The sequence below is a fragment of the Pelobates fuscus genome, chromosome 8 (assembly GCF_036172605.1).
Source record: "Pelobates fuscus isolate aPelFus1 chromosome 8, aPelFus1.pri, whole genome shotgun sequence".
Classification (NCBI taxonomy): Eukaryota; Metazoa; Chordata; class Amphibia; order Anura; family Pelobatidae; genus Pelobates; species Pelobates fuscus.
Window position 1 is genome coordinate 161,650,044 of NC_086324.1, and position 22,470 is coordinate 161,672,513.

Here is a 22,470-nt window from a genome sequence, read left to right on the forward strand (position 1 = left end):
GGACCTACTGTCCCCCCCCCGGCCCCCACCCCTGTGCGGCGGGTGGGGGCCCTAAAATTATCAATAAGGGGGGGGACCTACTGTCCCCCCCCGGCCCCCACCCCTGTGCGGCGGGTGGGGGCCCTAAAATTATCAATGAGGGGGGGACCTACTGTCCCCCCCGGCCCCCACTGCTGAGCGGCGGGTGGGGGCCCTACAATTATCAATAAGGGGGGGACCTACTGTCCCCCCCGGCCCCCACCCCTGTGCGGCGGGTGGGGGCCCTAAAATTATCAATGAGGGGGGGGACTTACTGCCCCCCCGGCCCCCACCCCTGAGCGGCGGGTGGGGGCCCTAAAATGATCAATGAGGGGGGACCTACTGTCCCCCCCCGGCCCCCACCCCTGAGTGGCGGGTGGGGGCCCTACAATTATCAATAAGGGGGGGACCTACTGTCCCCCCCGGCCCACACCCCTGTGCGGCGGGTGGGGGCCCTAAAATTATCAATGAGGGGGGGGACTTACTGCCCCCCCCGGCCCCCACCCCTGAGCGGCGGGTGGGGGCCCTAAAATGATCAATGAGGGGGGGACCTACTGTCCCCCCCGGCCCCCACCCCTGAGCGGCGGGTGGGGGCCCTACAATTATCAATAAGGGGGGGACCTACTGTCCCCCCCGGCCCCCACCCCTGTGCGGCGGGTGGGGGCCCTAAAATTATCAATGAGGGGGGGGACTTACTGTCCCCCGCCCCGGCCCCCACCCCTGAGCGGCGGGTGGGGGCCCTAAAATTATCAATAAGGGGGGGGACCTACTGTCCCCCCCCGGCCCCCACCCCTGAGCGGCGGGTGGGGGCCCTAAAATTATCAATAAGGGGGGACCTACTGTCCCCCCCGGCCCCCACCCCTGAGCGGTGGGTGGGGGCCCTAAATACAAAGGGGGGGGACCCTAGTTAACCCTCCCCCCCCCCAAAAAAAAATATCTCCCTACCTACCCCCCTCACCCTAAAAATAATGAGGGGGGACCATTAACTAAAAACCTGTAAAAAAGAAAAAATGAGATAAAATCAACTTACCATTCGATGTTTTCTTTCTTCTAAAATCTTCTTTCTTCAGCCCCAAAAAAGGCCAAATAAAAATCCATAATAACCGACGCAATTAAAAAAAAAAAAAAAAACGAGCGCAAAAAAAAATAATCCATCTTCACCCATGGAGGGCTCCGCGCAGACTGAGCTCCGCAGGGCGGGGGAAGGCTTATAAAGCCTTGCCCCGCCCTGCAATTATGCTAAGAACACTCTGATTGGTGGGTTTAAGCCAATCAGAGTGCTCTTTGTCATTTTACAAGCGTGGGAAAGTTCTTTGGAATTTTCCCACGTTTGTAAAATGACACAGAGCACTGTGATTGGATGGATTTCAAGCCATCCAATCACAGTGCTCTGTGTCATTTTACAAGCGTGGGAAAGTTCTTTGGAATTTTCCCACGCTTGTAAAATGACAAAGAGCACTGTGATTGGATGGCTTGAAATCCATCCAATCACAGTGCTCTGTGTCATTTTACAAGCGTGGGAAAATTCCAAAGAACTTTCCCACGCTTGTAAAATGACACAGAGCACTGTGATTGGTTTAAACCCACCAATCAGAGTGTTCTTAGCCTAATTGCAGGGCGGGGCAAGGCTTTATAAGCCTTCCCCACCCTGCGGAGCTCAGTCTGCGCGGAGCCCTCCATGGGTGAAGACGGATTATTTTTTTTGCGCTCGTTTTTTTTTTTTTTTTTTTTTTTTAATTGCGTCGGTTATTATGGATTTTTATTTGGCCTTTTTTGGGCTGAAGAAAGAAGATTTTAGAAGAAAGAAAACATCGAATGGTAAGTTTTTTTTTTTTTTTTTTTTTTACAGGTTTTTAGTTAATGTTCCCCCCCTCATTATTTTTAGGGTGAGGGGGTAGGTAGGGAGATAATTTTTTTTTGGGGGGCCGGGGGGGGGGGGGGGGACAGTAGGTCCCCCCCCCTTATCGATAATTTTAGGGCCCCCACCCACCGCTCAGGGGTGGGGGCCGGGGGGGGGACAATAGGTCCCCCCCTTATTGATAATTTTAGGGCCCCCACCCGCCGCACAGGGGGGGGGACAGTAGGTCCCCCCCCCTTATCGATAATTTTAGGGCCCCCACCCACCGCTCAGGGGTGGGGGCCGGGGGGGGGACAATAGGTCCCCCCCCTTATTGATAATTTTAGGGCCCCCACCCGCCGCACAGGGGTGGGGGCCGGGGGGGGACAGTAGGTCCCCCCCTTATTGATAATTTTAGGGCCCCCACCCGCCGCACAGGGGTGGGGGCCGGGGGGGGGGACAGTAGGTCCCCCCCCTTATCGATAATTTTAGGGCCCCCACCCACCGCTCAGGGGTGGGGGCCGGGGGGGGACAATAGGTCCCCCCCTTATTGATAATTTTAGGGCCCCCACCCGCCGCACAGGGGTGGGGGCCGGGGGGGGGGGGACAGTAGGTCCTCCCCTTATCGATAATTTTAGGGCCCCCACCCACCGCTCAGGGGTGGGGGCCGGGGGGGGACAGTAGGTCCCCCCCTTATCGATAATTTTAGGGCCCCCACCCACCGCTCAGGGGTGGGGGCCGGGGGGGGGACAATAGGTCCCCCCCTTATTGATAATTTTAGGGCCCCCACCCGCCGCACAGGGGTGGGGGCCGGGGGGGGACAGTAGGTCCCCCCCTTATTGATAATTTTAGGGCCCCCACCCGCCGCACAGGGGTGGGGGCCGGGGGGGGGACAGTAGGTCCCCCCCTTATCGATAATTTTAGGGCCCCCACCCACCGCTCAGGGGTGGGGGCCGGGGGGGGACAATAGGTCCCCCCCTTATTGATAATTGTAGGGCCCCCACCCGCCGCACAGCGGTGGGGGCCGGGGGGGGGGAGGAGAGTAGGTCTCCCCCCCCCCCCCTTCAACCACTATTGTGGACCGTAAGCGTCCCTGTGGGTTCGGGCTTCAGCTGTCAGCTGAAGCTGTCAGCTGAAGCCACGCCCACAGCAGTGCTGACAGGCTATCAGCACACAAAGCGCGTTCACAGTGCTTTGTGTGCTGATAGCCCGTCTGATGCATTCACCCAGAATGCATCGGACGAGAGGCCTTTTTAGGGCCTCTGAACTCGGAAGTCCCTCTGGTGGCCGTCTGATTGACTGCAACAAGAGGTGTTCCAAGCTTCCAATGTAAACACTGCATTTTCTCAGAAAATACAGTGCTTACAAGAAAAAGGCTCCGGGTAGCTGTAGCACTCACCTGAACAACCTCATTAAGCTGAAGTTGTTCAGGTGACTATAGTGTCCCTTTAAAGTTGCCACATTGCCTTTGCATTAGGATTCTTTGTATATACAAATTGTTCCTTGTATGTATGCAAACATTGAGCTATACTTTCTAATAGAAAATGTACTATCAAAATGTACTTTGTACTTTCCACCTAGCAAACTTTCTCAGACGGCAATTGGTATATGACAGGTCCACTTTAAGGTAAAGGGGTCAAACATACATGCACCCCCTCAACAACGTATTGCCAGCAGAGTCAGATTCTGTGGGAGTTGAAGGGATTCTGAGAATAGAAGCCAGTGTGGGTGCTAGAAGGGTGACTCACTGCTGATGCAAACCATGGCATTAATTTAACCTCCCATCCTCCGTCAGGGGACAGTGCAGCACCGTTCCAGTCTCATTGTAGCATGAGTTGAAGGGGTAATTTGTACCACAGTAACAAAGAAATTAAAAAAAAAAAAAAAAAAAAAAAATCCAAATGATTGCAGCTGCAGTCTGTCGTCTGATGTCAGATATGCAGGTTTTTTTTTACTTCCGAAAGCTGTTTGTGTGTAATTGGCCCTGGCTAAAGCATTGCTTTGTTTTTTTTTTTTCCTTTCCTTTATTTGGTTACTGCACAGCCTTATTCCTTTGGTTTAAAAATTGTTCTTTTTAATAATATATTGGGGTGCCCATTCTGATACCTCTGTACAGTGGGTTTGTTGGTAATTGCCTTTTCTGCCTTTGCAAAGACATCTTTGTACTCTGTGCAATTGAATAACCCCAGAAATAAATCTAAAGTAAATCGTGAAGATCAATGCACGTTTCACCTGTTCTTCATAATTCTTGGTGGTTATTGCTCCATATTGCACATCATTTGTTAACCCCTGGCTGACCATTACCCTATCTTTTGCAATTAATTGGTGGTGGCACTTTCTGAGCTAAGATCAGTTATTAGTATATTACACAGCACTACACCGTGTCAACATACATTGCATTCTTGGCCACTGTTCCTCCTACAGTTATTTGTTTAGCAGTGTGTTTTTATATTGCCAGATATGACGAGGAAAGGGGGTGAGCCTACAAGCTTCCCCATAGGAAAGTATTGCATTGAATGCTTTCCTAAGGGCTCTTGCGATGGAACACGTTTCAGGAATAAACATGGCCATGAAAGCAGGACAGTATACTGGAAGGTGGCCTTCTCATCTGTGTAAAAAAAACAAAAAACAAGCATGCTTTTCATAGTACATTCAGGTTCATTCTCTAAAGTGATAGTTCAAAGTGAATTTCAAATTTAGGGCTAAAGTAGCTGAACTAGAAGCAGAGAATTTTTAAATCACTTTCAAGTATTACCGTATATACTCGAGTATAAGCCGACCCGAATATAAGCCGAGGCCCCTAATTTTACCCAAAAAAACTGGGAAAACTTATTGACTCGAGTATAAGACTAGGGTGAGAAATGCAGCAGCTACTGGTAAATCTCTAAATAAAATTAGATCCTAAAACAATTATATTAATTGAATATTTATTTACAGTGTGTGTGTATGAGTGCAGTGTGTGTGTATGAGTGCAGTTTGTGTGTGTGTATGAGTGCAGTGTGTGTGTGTGTGTGTGTGTGTGTATGAGTGCAGTGTGTGTATGAGTGCAGTGTGTGTGTGTGTGTGTGTGTGTGTGTATGAGTGCAGTGTGTGTGTGTGTGTATGAGTACAGTGTGTGTGTGAGTACAGTGTGTGTGTGTGATGCGGTGTGTATGAATGCAGTGTGTGTGTATGAGTGCAGTGTGTATGAATGCAGTGTTGAGTGTGTGATTCAGAGCCTTGGTGGGGGTGGGCAGTTTTATTATTTTTTTATTATTTTATTTTAATAGTTTTTTTGTTATATTAATTTGTTTAATTGTTCTTATTTTATTATTTATTTATTTTATTATTATTATTATTATTATTAATATTTTTATTTATTTTTTCGTCCCCCCCCTCCCTGCTTGATACATGGCAGGGAGGGGGGCTCTCACTCCCTAGTGGTCCAGTGGCATTGGCAGTTCAGTGGGGGGGAAGGGGGTTGTCAGAGAGCGCTTACCTCTCCTGCAGCTCCTGTCAGCTCCCTCCACCTCCGCGCCGGTCCGTGCAGCTCTTCTGTCAGCTCACAGTGTAAGTCTTGCGAGAGGCGCACTATGACCCCGCGGCTCTCGCGAGACTTACACTGGGAGCTGGCAGAGGTGCTGAACAGACCAGCGCGGAGGTGGAGGGAGCTGACAGGAGCTGCAGGAGAGGTAAGCGCTCGCTGCCAGCCCCCTGTCTGTATTATGGCAATGTAAATTGCCATAATACAGACACTGACTCGAGTATAAGCCGAGTTGGGTTTTTCAGCTTATACTCGGGTATATACTTTAGTGAATAACACTGAATGAGTAAACTAGTAACTTTTGCTGATGGCATGTCAAATTTAGATTTTTTTCTTTTTCTTTTTTTTTTGGCCTGACTATTAAAAAAAAATAAAAATTAAACTCTAATTTATACACATTATGTAAATTAAACTGTCAACAATTAGAGATCCTTGATTATTTTACATGGAAACACAGCGTATTCTGGATTTAACAGGCCAAAGCATTAGAATTCGCACTTACTCAAACTTGCAGAAAATATTCGGCAAAGTTCTGGTGCTTTATACCCAACCACCGGGAAAATAAACAGAAAACACAGGCAAAAGCAGCTTTCATGTCAAATACAGTGTGTCTTTGTTTATACGATTTCTGTAACCAATGGCTGCTTTTACACCTTGGCCGTTTACTGTCACAGATAATAAAAAATGTTTCAGCAGAAATGGAGCTAAATTGTCAGGGTGATACCAGGAAAGAGAAAAAGAATTAAAGAATTCTCTTTAAATTGTAGGTTGTCATTTTCAAGTATGCAGTTTTGCAGCCAAGTTATACAACTATAATCAACGTTTTGGACGCATAAAAAAAACGTAAACAATATTACTGCCTCTTGCGTTTTCTGTGAAAATCGATTTTACGAAGTCTTGCTCCCATGAATTATTCCATCACTATTTTATTGAGTGACATAGAGAGTTCAAGGGCTCTGGCGCGAAGACCAATTAAGACTAAATATATAAAGTGTTTCTTTTTATAGAGATATATTATATTTGAAAGTAGTGGGGGTGGGGTTCTTTTTGTGTTATTTGTTAATTGTAACCACAAATTTCTACTTTTGTTCTGTCAAAATTCAGTGTATGTGTTAAGACAGATGCTTGATATTTTCTGTGTGTAATTATTCAAAAATATATATATGATACAGTCAATGACTTGTTAAGAAAGTAAACAGAAAGTAGGAAAATTCAAAGAAAATGAAATTCATAAGTAATTGTGTTGTTTGGGGAAATCTAGCAAACATCTGAACTAAAAAAATATAATTACAAATAACAGTATCAAATGTGTTTTTAGGTAATCACCACTTCTTCTTTAGTCCTGGTACACTGTGAGCTTTCCTGTGCAAATTGCTGCAATTGGAGATTTTCATGATTAAAATTTGTATTATTATATTGAGGAAACCAGGCAAACTTGTATTTGTCTAATTTGTATTTAACGGATAAAAGAACAGTCCAAGCACTAGAACCACAACAGAGCACTGTAGTAGTTTTGGTGTACTCTGTCCCCCCATTCCCCCCACCCTAGTGTATGTTGTAAAACCATTTTAGAACAATTTGATGTCTGTGGTCTGCCATGCGCCACTATCCACCTCCACTACTTCCAAGAGCCAGAAGCTTCTAAGCAGGCACTTTGCTTAGCTCTCCTCACATAAGCCCTCTAGTGCTGAGCCAGCTCTTTGTCTGAGAGGATCAGGTGGTTGCTCTCAGGCAATGAGCTAAGCCCTGCATTGCCGGTGGAGGCGCGGAGTGGTGACCAGAGGACCACAGGTAAGAACTCTCTTGTGTTGTCCAACTTTAGCTTAATGAAGCTGTTTGTGTGTATAGGTCATTCGTCTGAAGTGTCACTGCTCGATTCTCTGCCTTATAGGAGTTAAATCACTTGTGTTTTTGTTTATGCTGCCCCAGCCACACCTCCCTTGGCTGTGACTGACACAGCCTGCATGCTAAAGTTGTTTTGGTGCCTATAGTGTCCCTTTAAGAACCACTAGTGGTCTTTAATATTTGTTAACACATATAAAGGGTAATTTAACAATGTAATGTGGAGATAATACTTCTTGTTTTTTTTTTACTTTACAACTACAATCTAGGAATGTCAAATATTTTTCTTTTAAATCCGAATTTTCCTTTTTTTTGCCATGGAAAAAAAGCAAATAACCTCAAGGTATCTTTGAAAAACAATACTTGGCTTCAAATAGCTATCACAAAAGATTGATCTTTTAACTCTCATGAACACCCTGGAGCTAGAAAATAGCTATCTGTCTGTGAGTAAAATTAGCAAACAGGTTCAACCTTTCCTGTCATGTTCAGGATAATAAAGAAATAAGAAACGCTGGCAACTTTTCCCTACTCAAGATGGCTGTGACAAAAGCATGCTTAATCTGAGATTGCAATGCTCTGCTGGCTCCTCTTGTAGCTGGGAAGGGCAGTGGGCTGTGGAATGGGGTAATGTGTTTGTGTGTAAAGGGGGGGAGGTGAAAGGAAGCAAATAATGTAAGCGTCTTTCCCCTATTGATTAGCATTTAGTCCTGTCCTTTCTCACTGTTGCAAGAGTAAGTCTTTAGTTTATTGCCAGGCAACCAGATTGTAAAGTACAACATTCAGTTCAAGGGAAAGCATGCACCCAGCACTTTGTGACTCTCACTGGTTGCTCCATAGGAGCTACTTGCAAGATCCTACATTTATCTGGGCTGCCTTTCTTGGCAGAGGAGATAGGGGTGAGAGGGTACCAAACAGCCAAGTACCCAAAGAGGCAGAAAAGGTGTTGTCTAAATTTTGGGTGCGGATCCGACGGAGGAATGAGAGCAGGCTAAAAAGAGGAAGAGGAGGAATACTACTGCAGTGTGCTAAATCTGATGCAGCATTTAAGGTTTGCACCTTTATATTAGTTCCACCTTCCCGTGAAAACTCATTACCAGTTGCCTGTATGTGAAATCCCTAGTGTGATTTATGATTTATCTTATACATACATCAGTTTATTTGATAAAGTTGTATTCTTTATACTTGCCTTATTGTTTTGCTACAAAACAGCACTTCTTAGAATATATGCTGGGCCTGATTGTTTTATCCTTCATCTTACATTGCTGCTTTTGTAACCAGTGATTTCTTGGCCTAGTTCAACACAGAGCAAAACATTTTATGTGTTGCCTCATTACAATTTTAACTGATACATGTGACCTAGTACCCCTAATATCTGTGCCCAATCCCATCCCAGACCATAGCAGCATATCCCTTAATTATCAACTCCCTTTACTTGTAGAACCTCATGCCATATGCTTTCAGTATAATTTCAGTATCTCGGACCCTGGACCGCATCACTATATTTTCCATAGCTACTACCATAACAGCTCCCCATCTTTTCATTGTGGGCCTCTCGCCAGCACTCTCTTCTTTCTGGCCAGTCTGTGATAAGTTGGTTGTAGCTGCTGCCACCCATGAGTTTTATGCAAGTACAGTATAGTTTAGCTCAGTCCATAAGGAGGCATGGATCCAGGAAATGGTAAGACAGGTATAGTGTGTGATAGCAGCATGGGGCAGAAGGTTGTCTGATTATTGAGGAACTTTGTACTGATGTTAATCTTTCATTATCTGTCAGGTTGTAGACTAGTTAATGTGCCCCATCATGACCTAATGCTAGACAAGGAAAAGAATCTGTCTCTTATATTTGTACATTCTTGTAGACTACATTGGCACAAATAAAAAAAAATAATAATTAAAAGAATAATTCATGTGGTGTTTTAGAAATACTTTTCCATCTAATTACACCTTCTGTGCATTCTGACACTAACTTTTTTTCAGCCATAGTAGCCTCTGCACTTAGATGTTATCAACAATCTACTATTATTAATGCCAATATGACCTGTTTTATCCCTGTATATCCTAATTTGCTAAAATGGTGTTCAGACCTGTTTTAAATACACACATTATATTTGATAACGTGAATTATTATTATCATCCTAGCAGTCAAGAGCATTTTCACTACTCTAGTCAAATTCTAATTTTTCTTTAAAGGACCACTATACGCACCCAGACCACTATAGGCACCCAGACCACTTCAGCTCAATTAAGTGGTCTGGGTGCCAGGTCCCTCTAGTTTTAACCCTGCAGCTGATAACATAGCTTCACTCAGGGTTAATCCAGCCTCTAGTGGCTGTCTCACTGACAGCCGCTAGAGGCGCTTCCGCGCTTCTCACTGTGAAAATCACAGTGAGAAGACGCTGGACGCCCATAGGAAAGCATTGAGTAATGCTTTCCTATGGGCGGTTTGAATGCGCGCGCGGTTCTTGCCACGCATGTGCATTCGGATCTGATGTCGGCAGGGGGTGGAGGGTTTTAACCCCTTCAGCCCAGCGGGAGGGGGGCCCTGAGGGTGGGAGGGGACCTAATGACCCTATAGTGCCAGGAAAACAAGTTTGTTTTCCTGGAACTATAGTGCTCCTTTAAGGCTGTCTGTTGCACGACTCTGTTAAAGGACCACTATAGTCACCCAGACCACTTCTGCTCAATGAAGTCGTCTGGGTGCCAGGTCCCCCAGGTTTGAGCCCTGCAGCTGTAAACATAGCAGTTTCGATGAGATGAAGTGGTCTGGGTGCTTATAGTGTGCCTTTAAATAAAAATAAATTTAAAAAAAGTGTTTTACTCACCTGTTTTCCAGCACGGAGATTCACTCTGTGAAGCTGCCCGCTCTACCTCTAGTGACATTATCCCGCAGGCGGTCTCCACTTTGTCTTCCTGTTCAATTCAGTGGTTCTCAAAGAGAGGCATTGTGGAAGAGAAATGCATGCATGGTGAGCGCTGCTACCATCCAACCAAATGCTTCTCATAGGGAAGCATTGAACACAGTGCTGCCCTATAATAGGAATTAGAGGAAGTTTGACAACCTCAGGCAATGCGCGAGGACTTCAAATGTCTGACTCGGTTACAGTAACGGAAGAACCCTCTAGTTGCTGCCACTATAGGTTATGTTAACCCTGCAATGTAAACACAGCGTATCTACAAAATAGCAATACTTTACATTGCAGGACTGAAAGGACAGGGCCACCACCAAGACTATTTCATTGAGATAAAGTGCTTTGGGTCCCTATAGTGGACTTTTAAAGCGGCACTGTCACCCACCCTGCACAATGAGTATTTCATAATGATAATATCTTCATGAAAAACTTATATTGGTTGTGTTGAAATTTTATTGAAATTCCAACACAATCAAAAAAATATATACTTTGTCTTAGGTGTTTTCCTACGCCTGACATTTCTAAACACTGGGAAAAGCTACCACCATCTTGAATTGTCAATCCCTCAGCCATCACCAGTGACAGCTGTAGGGAATTGGCTCTGTTTTTGGAGGATCCCACGGTCTTGCAGTACCCTCTATAGACCTCATTGCTGTACTCTCTCGGGCATGTGTGAAAGTACTGCAGTAACGTTTGCAGCAGAAGAGGGCCGGGCATTAAGAAGATGGGGGCGCTAGTAAGAGACAGGTTCAGGTAAGTTAAACTCACTTTTGCCCGGACTTCTTCTCAACCATTATTATAAGCTCTGTCCTTTGCAACTGGCAGTCAGCATAGAAAAAGCATACAGAGTGTAACTGATCGACGGGCACCCCGACTGGGTACCTCCGTTGAAGGATGCTCCTAACGCTTCCTGAGGACTCCAAGCACTGCAGCAGGCACCACAACCACTGAACCGAAGAAGCATACGAATGCTCTCAAGCATATGAATGCTGTAAACAGCTGAACAGGAAAAGCATACAATCCAATTCCCCCAAAAACGAGACGACATTTCGTTTTGAGGTCAAGCAGAACTGACTGTACTGGCACATACAGCCTCTTTTATTTACAATCCACAAACATAGTACTGCCCACAGGGTTTTGAAATACAACAATCAATCCGTACAATACACACAGACACTCCCACAAAAAAATCCCCCCCCACTGCCTGTGATATGATTACTGAACACAATGGGTAATATAATTATCACAGGCAGAGAAATACAGTTTTTTTTTTTTACAAAATATTAATAACTTCCAAAATATACATGCCATTCACATAAAACATACATTTTCAGAATCCGCATGCTTGAAATATACACATACTCAAAAGTCAGGGCAATCGGTTCAGGGGTTAAAAAGTTAAGGGAAAGTCCTATTTGATCGTTCTATTTCCCATGTTAAAGTCAGTTCAAACAGACGAATGACAACCATTCGAATTGTCGAACTGTCGAATGAACTGTAGAAAGGCGTTCGAACTGTCGAATGCATTGAAGTCTGGAGAAGGTAAAACTTCAGCTGAATTAAAGATGGCCACCGCCACGTGTTCGTTTGCGCTAACGGCGGCCCCCCAGCGGTTGGCAATTTACCTACAGCAGGCTCCCAGCCTGGGAGGTAAATTGCCTGCACACTTCCACTTCTGGGTGGTCCGCCTGTGTGGTACCTGGTTCAGTAAGCCCCGTTTACTGAACCAAGTGGGAGAAAGCCAGGAACACAGTATATTAACAGTCTGGGGGCACTGGGGACAAAGTCTTATAGGAGCATTGTCCCAAATAGGTCTGGGGACACTGGGGACACCGTCTTAAAGGGACATTGTTCCCAAAAGTCACAGTATGTCCCCAGATGGTTCTTAAAGGGCCAGCAGCAGCATAATAAAATACAATATGCCCGAATACCGTATTTAAAGGGCCAAATCTCCCAGGGGCCATAGTCAGCAGGCAGGAGGCGGGCAAACAGGCTTCTCCAATGCCCAGTGGTGAGGTTGGTTTCGCCACATTAAGTGGAGAAATTACGGTAAACAAAAGCACTGCGGAATCTGTTGGCGCTTTATAAATACCAGTAATAAAGAAATAAAAGGCTACTCCAAGTAAAAGTTGATTTTCAATGTTGCATTCAATGTTGTAAATTCCAGAGAAGTGACAGTTACCCTTTAACATAGTAAATATATTAATAGAAATCACAAACAAGTATCTTATCAGTATTTTCACTATCCAGATGAAGTTTCGAGTTAAAAGAGGAATTTATGTGTCTGGTCAGTGTGCTGTGTGTGGAAGAAGAACGGTGTTTTCTTCCCCCTTTGATTTGTTTGCCATATATATTTTCTCGTCACACACACACACACAACTTCCCATGACAGTTAAAGCGCCTCCGGCACCTTCATTTTATTTTTTTTCCGGCTAACAGCTATTTAGGTTTGCAGATTTTTTCAAAACCAAAAACAAATAAACAAGGCTGAAGTAGCATATAGGTCAAATGTTAAATATGACAATTAACTTTATAGCCAGAAGGTAACTGAAATGTTATATTACAGCATTTACAAAACAAATCAAATTCATCCCCTTCCCAGGCAGCCAGCCTTTTTGTATGTTCAAAGGCTGCAACTTTGTCTACATGATTGCTTGTGTCTAAGACCTTATACCAAACACTTAGTCATTTATACTGTGATTACTCTCTTTCCCTGGCCTGAGGTGTGAAAAGCCATTGATGATAAAGTGGCAACTAATGTTCAATTAGTTCGCCTTTTGTTTGGCCACAACCAGTAATCTGTTGAATTTCCTGTAGCTCCACAGGTGTATAATAAAGGCTGACAAATTTGGAATACTTTAAGGTCACTTTACCTAACCCCTTGAGATTTGTACTGACAACATTGCTGCAGGGTTACTCACTGTGACCCCTGACCTCACTGCTCGTAGGAGAGGGATGCTGTATAACACATTTTGAAATAAAGATCTTAAAACAACAATACTTTTGTTGTGCTGTTTGTGCTGTACTTCACCACATAAAATAATAGACTATATGTATTTTATTTTATTTATAAAACATTTTATGAAATATACCCCTTACTGGTCAGTAAAGGACCACTATGGTGCCAGGAAAACAAACTTGTTTTCGTGGCACTATAGTGTTAATAGGTCCCTTCCCCACCCGCATGGCCCCCTCCTGCCGGGCTCTAGGGGGAGGAAGGGGTTAAAGGCTTACCTAAAGGCTCTCCTCCCTCTTCCACCGAATGCGCATGCACGGCAAGAGCCGCGCGCGCATTCAGTCGCTGGTGTCTTCTCACTGTGAATGAGACAGCCGCTAGAGGCTGAATTAACCCTAATTAAACTGCTATGTTTACAGCAGGCATGGTTAACCCTAGATGGACCTGGCATCCAGACCACTTCATTAAGCTGAAGTGGTCTGGGTGCCTATAGTGGTCCTTTAATTAAACAGAATGCTTTGGCTCAGGCATTTGCGTGAGTACTGTAGTGTAAAAATTTCAAATTTATACAGACTCAGGTATAATTAGGATACTTAGCTTTCTGTTTGCTTATAATATATGTTATATATATTATGTTATTTACTAATTAATTCAAAATAAAATTAGTGTTATCACACTGATTAAAAAAATAAGGATGAAAAATATTTTGTGGGGAAAAAAAATATGCATCCACTCAAATAAGTCATTAAAGGACTAAAATAATATGTTATAACCCTTTTATTAAAAAACAAACAAAAAACAAGTAATAAAGTACTGAAATATCGCTTGTATGTTAACATTCATAGTTTCTACATATACCTAGAATTTGAACAAAAAGCAGAACTTAAAACGGGCAGTTACAGTTCTGCATTACCTACAACATATAGTTTTACTAATTTAAAAAAACAAAAACTAAAAGAGTGACTAATTACCTGTTTAGTAAATCAGTGCCATCCAAACACAAATTAAATGGATATTCTTATTCGAAAGTGCATCTTTCACATTTGCAGTTGTTAAGCAATGGGACAGGCTGAAAGTTTCTTCAGCTTTAAAACAGTTTGACAAAACCTCTAGACAGTATTCGCACTCTAATGGCTCCATAGCCACTAACATGTAGTGATTTCAGTGCCTCTACTGCCCCTTTCATTTTTGTGTGGGTAATTAGGGATATATTCACTGGGGTAACTCATTACTCTCAAAGTCCATCACATTACAGAGTGAATTTTGGTGTCATGATGAATATACTCATTTTTGTTAAATGAAAGCAATCTGTTTTTTGCTATAAGTGGAGCTAAAAGATACCGTGTCTGAGTATTTGTGTTTGAAGAAGAGCTGACCCCTTAAACATGTCTATATTACAACACTTTGACCCGCGGCCCTGTTATAATAAGGACAAGGTGGTTTTCTGAAGCTTTAATAATTAGGATCCGTTGGAATTGGAATTGTTTCTCTAAGTCGTAATGTGAAATGCAATCGCTGGAATCTCCTCCTTATCTCTACTAGAAACCAATTCTAAAGGATCTTTCTTTTCTTACAGAGTTTGGGGTCAGCGGACCGGAAAGAATTTCAAACACCGAGGTAAGCCATGCTTCCCAATGAAATATTGATGTAATTTGTATGTACGCTTGTGTTAGCGTATCGATCTAAGATCTTTTTCAATGCAACTTTTTTGGCCATGTTTTGTAAACATTAATAAAATAATATATCATAATAAAATAGTTGGATATACACTGATCAGCCATAGCATTAAAACCACCTGCCTAGTATCATTCTGCCAAAACAGCATCAAGGCATGGATTCCACCAGACCTCTGAACGTGTCCTGTGGTGTCTGGCACTAATACATTAGCAGCAGATCTTTCAAGTCCTTCAACTTACAAGGTGGAGCCTCCATGGATCAGATTTGTTGTTCCAGCACATCCTTACATATGCCCAATTGGATTGAAATCTGGGGCATCAACGTGAACTCTTTGTCATGTTACTAAAACCATTCTTGGAAAAATTCTTGCAGTTTGGCAGGGTGCATTATCCTGCTGAAGGAGGCCACTGCCATTGCCCTGAAGGAGTGTAGATTGTCCGCAACAATCTCTAGTTAGGTGACACTTGTCAAAGTAACATCCGCATGGATGCCAGGACCTAGGTTTCCCAGCAGAGGATTGCCCAGTGCATAACACTGCCTGCCTGCTTTCTTCCTATAGTGAAACCTGCTGCCATCTCTGTCCCAGGTAAACTATGCACACACACCTGGCTATCCATCTGATCTAAAAGAAAACATGATTCAGACATTTCTCCATGGTCCAGTTGTGCCACTCACGTTGTCATATGCAGCAACTACGATGCAAGGTGTATTTTAAAACCTTTTGTATTATAGCCAGCAATAGGTTTTTCAACTACCGGTATTTTAGCTATAGTAGCTATTTTGTGTGATTGGACCAGAGGGGCTAGCCTTTGCTCCCCACGTGCATCAGTGAACCTTGTGCGCCCATGACCCTGACACTGGTTCACCGGCTGTCCATCTTTGCACCACGTTTGATAGGCTCTAACCTCTGCATACTGGGAACACCCTGCAAGACTTGCATTTTTGGAGATGCTCTAACCCAATAGTATAGCCATCACTATCAAAGTGACTTGAAATTCAACAACTGACTGTACACTTGCTGCCTAATAAATCCCACTGCTTGACTGGTGCCTTTGTAACAATATAAGCAATGTTATTTACTTTATTACTTTACCTGTAAGTGCTTTTTATGGTGTGGCTGATCTGAGCACTTGTGTGTATATATGTATCTTTGAAGTTTCTTCATAATTTTTGGCTACACTATTTAAAGATAAAACTCTTCCTTTATCTGTAGTGTAATCAAACACATTTATAGCACAGAAAATACATAGAACTACAAATATAGCAAAAAATAGAAATGTGTACATACATAACCCCTGACGCTTTTTGTGTTATACAAGCGCTTATTTAAAGGAGATATATATATATATATATATATATATATATATATATATATATATATACACAAAAATAGGAAAAAATTCTTGCACTCCAACAAAACGAATAAATTGGTACCTGGTGCTCTGGCAGCAAAAGTTATACATCCAAGTAAATACCGGCACTCCAGGAATTTTTCAATAACACAAGTTTCTTTATTCAATTCAGAACGTCAACGTTTCAGCTCCTCATGGAGCTTTCATCAGTCCTGATGAAAGCTCCATGAGGAGCTGAAACATTGACGTTCTGAATTGAATAAAGAAACTTGTGTTATTGAAAAATTCCTGGAGTGCCGGTATTTACTTGGATATATATATATATATATATATATATATATATATATATATATATATATTGCTATATAATTATATAATTTCTTTTTTCTTTGGTGCATTTTTCTCTGTGCTGTAGATTTTATTACTCCCCAAGAAAGTATAGCGTTTTAGCTTTGAAATGTTGCCGTAATGGTACTGTTTTGAGAAGGGGCCTGGTAGGTGAGCACGGCTAACCTTTTTTCATTCTGATCCTGTATAAAGTGCAGTGTAGTACGTGTAAAGTTAGACTATCTTTTTATGCAGTGTCACTGTGTTTCATATAGGAAAGAACTGTAAAAGCAGGTGTACATGCACTTGAATACCTAGAATACCTAGAAAAAAATACCAGTAAAGGCAATACAAGTAATGTGACATGGCTTTCGAAATCGTATTTGTTCTAACAGCCAGACCACACTACCTTTAAAATCCTTCACATATTTCTGGCTATATTACCATCATTTCCTCTGTCTGTTGGATCAGGTGAATGCACAACTGTCTTCCGTTGCTCTATTCTATTCCTTCCTAGTAAAGAAAATTGTCTGTGACTACAGTATTTAGTTTGATAGGCTGTTCGTGGTAGCAAAATACTGAATTTGTCTATGCGTAAATGGATGCAATGATATCATGCAGCAATGTTTTATAAGAAATGCCTCTGAATACGAGTCAGGCTATATTCTTCTTGACCTTGTCTCTTGCTCTGAAAGTAAAGGAGACCTGAGCATTAACTTGTATCTTGTTGTGTTCTCCTCATTTATTCCTTCATGCTCATCGCTGACTCTTCACCACTACCCTTTTCCTTTCCTCTTTATCTCCTTTTTGTTCTTCCCTTCCTCCTTCTTTTCCTTCCTTCCGGTTTCCATCTTTCCTTCCACTCCTTTTCCGATGCTATTTTACTGTCATTTGCGTCTCTTCGCCTTCACAAATCTCGTCAAGGTCCACTGTCCTCCTCCTATACCTGTTGCATTCAGTCACTTAGCTCTTTTCTTTCTTTGCACATTCTGCCAGCTCCCCCTCCCCTTTTAAAACTCTTGACAGCTTCATATAGTTACAACTTTTTCAATGTCTAATGTTTTTTTACTCCGTGACACTAATATTCCCTTCTCTGTTCACCATTCCAAACCTCCAGAAACGTGGACTCTCTCAAGTTCTATAAAAAACAGAATATGGGTGAAGCGCTATATACGTGGGTAACAAAAGTGGATATCTAGTAATGGAGATCAAAAGTCCAGAAATGATACCTTAGTACCTATATTCACACTCTATTCTTTGGGGATTTTCTTTTGTGTATAAATTCTCAAGAATTCTTTTTAGAGTTTCCTAGAATTACAAACAGAAAATCCAAACATAGTGCAAACTGAAATACAGAAATAAATGAAAACAGGAGGTAGTAAAGTTCCCACTCACACTTTCTGGAGCTATGGAAATATAGCTCAATGTAAACGTTTTCAGAGTCCGTAAAGGCGACTCTTATCCCTTCTTTCAATCTCTTCCTCTCTTGATTTCTGGAATGTATAAGGGAAATACCTCTGGTGCAATAACGTAAGTATATATATAGTGAAGAGTAAGGTAAATAGGGTACTTACAAACCCAGAGCCTTGGCTCTGATCAAATCGCATATGTGGATTAAGGACCACACTCCTTCTTTGTAAATAGCAGGAAAGATGCCAGTAGTGTATTAAAAATATACATAAACTTTATTATTCTATATATAATAAATATAAAAATACAATAAAAATAAATATAAAATACACTATAAAGGCATAAAAAGTCCAGTGTTCCAAAAAGTATTTTTCTGCTCACAATGTTCCCACTTTTGTTACCCACGTATATAGCGCTTCACCCATATTCTGTTTTTTTCAACTATGTGCTAATAAGATAAGATTGGGTTGATATAGCAGCTGAATCGAAGTGGGAATTTTCACATATTGATTTACTATATATTTTGTATTTCACATATCAGCGCTGGTACCTTTACTTTTTACTACTTTTCTCTCAAGTTCTATATTTGCAACTGAAGCTTCATAGAGCTTCCCAATTCATTGTGATATGCTAAATGCCTCCCAGACTGTGTTTTCACAGTACCATTGTGAGACACCTAGGTTCACTCTGCTGTCGGTCAGTGTCCAGTTTACCCTCCTTGTTTGTTCTTGTGTTCTTTTCCAGCCGCCTCCAATATGAGCTGAGTAATTCTCGCTTGCGAGGCAGATCATCGTCTCCTAGCAGCAGGAAAAGCAATTCAAGGGTTTTTGCCATCAATAAAAGCAGTAAAAGAAGGGGGCGGGGGATTTGTGTATATTGGAATATTCATCATTACACCTATATTGCAAGGAATAATGTTTATACTCATGCAGCACGTACAGGGCAGTAGATATCTGACACTGTGTGGTATGCTGGAAATGGCACATTTTTTTTACCAGTCAAAAACAAATGGAGTTTGGTGCAAATGTACTGTATGTAGGGACTGATGTAAAAAGTACAGTTTGTGTAAACGTGCCAATTTACATTTTATTGTGTTTATTTATAAAATCTGTTGCTTGTAGCTACCTGAAACATCTTATGAATTATGTATTGTTCTCTTCAAAATGTTTATTTTTAAAGCACATTGGTGACAAATTATTTTACTTAGAACTAATTTGTGTAATTCCTCAATGCCAGAAGCACAATATTAAACTTTAGTCACTTTCCTGAAACTTTCCTGAGTTCAACTCTGAAATTTTCAGCAGGAATTACGAATCGGTGTAATAGTTTTTTAAGCTGTGGAGGAAAGATGTGCAGCAATTTAGCGCAAGATGTGTTGTCAATCCAACAGTTGCCAGGTTGGATTGACAACAGGTACTATATGATACTTGTATTGTGGAATTAAACATCATAGTATGTTTCCTACATAAGGGGTAAATGTTCTGAGGCTCTACTATATTGTATAATGTTTTTGGAATTTTTTTTTGGTTAGGGGGTGATTTTCCTTACAAACTTGTCTGAATTACTTTTATCCCTGTTGATAATGGAGTACCTGTCACAATAGTATCTAAATGAACATAGGAAGATATGGAGCAGGCCCCTTTTCAAGAATCCTGTTTTATTCCCGGCACTGCCCAAACTCTGTTTGGGGCTCAGCCAGGCCTCTGACAGGGAAGCATATTCATGTTTGAACCCACAGAAATGTTTGATGTCTACAGGCTGGGTTGGGACAAAATGTTAGCTGTTGTGCCAAATGCCCATAATTTCTAGTGCTGTGTTAAAGAGATTTCAACATCATTGATACTGTGATCTCACCTGCCCCTTTAAATTTGTTTGCCCTAGTGTCAACAGAAAATAGATTTAAGCGCATAAAACTTTTTTGACTTTGATTATGCTCTGCCTCCACTATCTCAATATTTCTATTGGCCAAAGAGAGAATATTCCCAGCTTACTGATGCCTGTGATGTCTAGCTATGAGCTTACTGCCATTTACGGATTTGCTGCCTGTGTATCTATATTCTCAGGTTCTGACGTATATCACTTAAAAATTATGTTTGTGTTTTTAACCAATGAATCTTATTCTTAGGATAAGAATTGACTGTGACAAGTCATAGTTTTAACCTGCTGTGACCTATTGTGTACACATCATGTGGTCTGCTGCTGTTATGATTAATACTGTCAACAGCTAACTGAATGTCATGTAAATTGTGAAAACATTACAATGGGCTGTATATCTTAAAAGAACAAGCTAGTTATTTCATTTACTTCAAATGGAATAAAATCAACTAAAAGATTCTGACTTAAATTTTCTTAAAGGTAGAAACTGAACATGTACAGTATTGCGGTGGATGCTCCCACAGAATTTGGATGCTCCCACAGAAATATAGGCCTCATAGAATCACCTATTGGTCTCAATGTGGGGTTAATTATGTCTATCAAATCCCTGCTGAGTTACCTCAGAAAGCCAGCTTTAACACTTCAGTGATTCATACTTTTTATTTGAGCTGCTTTATCTGAGATGTTAAGATGGAAGCCCTGGTAACTATTGTCTTTAGTGAGTAAGGGACTTCTTATTGTATCCGTGACATATTCCTGTGGATAATTTACTTCTTGCTGAGCACAATGTTTGTAAAATCTTAGTTTATCATTCTCTAAACTTTCAGGAACAGGTTGGCGGGTCTTCCAGAGATTAAACTATTTAGGGAATGCCAATGTTCTCCTGGTTGATTGAAAGTCTTGGGTGAATTAACAGAGTGGTGGTTAATTAAGTGATCTTCTGCTCATCATATTCTTGTCTCACAATACAACAAACCCTCATCCAATTCAGCAGCCATATCATGGGAATAACACATATAGCAACAGTGACATCCTGATCACATTAAACATCAAACGTTAAAAAAAGTTAAAATCATCTTGCGCTATACTGGTGATAGCAGAGCCCAGAGCTTGGTTGTTTAAGGTAGCAAGATCAATAGTGCATGAGAGAAGTTAATCTGTCAATTAAAGGGACACTAGTCACCAGAACAACTACAGGTTAATGGAGTTGTTCTGCCGAGTATAGTATTTATCTGCAGGCATTTTACTGTAAACACTGCAGAGAATAGGCAGTGCTTACCTTGCTGTCTATGGACACTTCTAGTGGCAGTCTCTCAGACGGTCACAAGAGGTGCTTCCCGGGTCAAGATTCAGCACTGACGTCCAGCGTCTCCACGCGGTGCATAATTTAATGCATCTTTATGTGGAGACGCTGATAGGCGAGCGCAAAGTGTTGCAGTGCATGCACGATAGTCTTCTAATGCTTTCCAATGGGAAAGCATTGAATTGGCTGAGATCGACAATTCTGTTGATTTTAGCAAAGAAGGTGGATTTGAGACAGAGCCACGTCCCGCTCAGTGCTGAAATAAAGGTGAATAAACTCACCTTTTACATTAGAGACGGGGGGCTGAGGGGCTAGATAATAATATTACAACTATAGTGACAAGAATACATGTTTGTATTTCTTTCACTATAGTGCTCCTTTAAATTACCGAGAAGGTGTTTAAAACCTCTAAAGCGAGTTAACATCTGATGCAGGATAAGTGAGTCACAGCCTGTGGAGGTGTGGCTAGGGCTGCATAAACAGAAACAAAAGTGATTTAGCTACTAAATAAATAAATGGCAGATAATTGTGCACTGAGACTGCCATGACATGATATATGCAATAAAACTGCTTCATTGACCTCTTAACGCTGTTATGGCATTCCATGCCATCCTAAATAAAGTTAGGGTTAAAGCCTGTAAGGCAGCATAGAACACCTTTCATATTTGCTGTGTGCAGGGATACCTGTGACTCTCCTTAATGTGCTTGGGCCAATTAGTAGCCCTAGATTTTTTTAATGAGATGCTTGCAGCTCTGGAAGTAAGCACTCCAAGTGGCTCTTTAAACAGGCATTTAGATAGTTAGATTACAGTGTGAAGGTTAAATCACTGCTCTAGATATCAATGGATGACTAGGACTCCTGTAAGTGAGGGTGGGACGTTTTTAGTGGCCCCAGGCTTACTGATGAGCTCTGTGCTGGTATGGAAGTCAGCGCGGCACAGATCCCTTTAACTCTTTCATAAAAAAGCACAGCTGAACGATTGCGCTCAGCCGCAGTTTTTATGGGGTGCAGACAGCTTTCGGGGTCTGAATAGACCTTGGCTGGATCTCCCAGCTTGTCCCTAGCTGATGTGGACCAGTGCTGGGCTTTGTCAGTTTCCCAGCCCCGATCTCTGTATATTTAGCTGGAAAACTGTCTCATTCAGAATTACTTAGTGTATTTCTGAAAACGGCCAGTAGATGGTGGCAACATACCAACATCTACTGTTAGAAATGCAGGAAAAACTATTTCTAATTTTAGAATTGATGTTAACTGTGGGTTACTTTAGGACTAGGGTTAGGGTTATGGTAGGGTTAGGGTTAGATATAAGGGTAAGGGTAGGAAGACACTTAGTGTTGTGGTAGGGTTAGGGTAGGGTTAGGATAAGGTAGGGTTGTGTTAGGTATACATATAAGATGTTAAATATTTTTACAAAAATTACATATAATATGTATGGTGCAC

The 22,470-nt window shown here is 42.1% G+C and overlaps 1 protein-coding gene across 3 annotated transcripts in view; it reads left to right on the forward strand.

Moving 5' to 3' along the window:
- Positions 1-22,470, forward strand: part of LOC134571899 (ankyrin repeat and fibronectin type-III domain-containing protein 1-like) — a 261,503-nt gene that overhangs the window by 79,109 nt on the left and 159,924 nt on the right. For 2 of the 3 annotated variants that reach the window (XM_063430579.1, XM_063430580.1), the window contains exon 5: positions 14,662-14,702. In XM_063430579.1, coding sequence (XP_063286649.1) covers positions 14,662-14,702 — 41 coding nt within the window. Of the gene's footprint in view, positions 1-8,128; positions 8,269-14,661; positions 14,703-22,470 lie in introns of those variants that run through there. The other variant, XM_063430582.1, reaches the window with a different exon arrangement.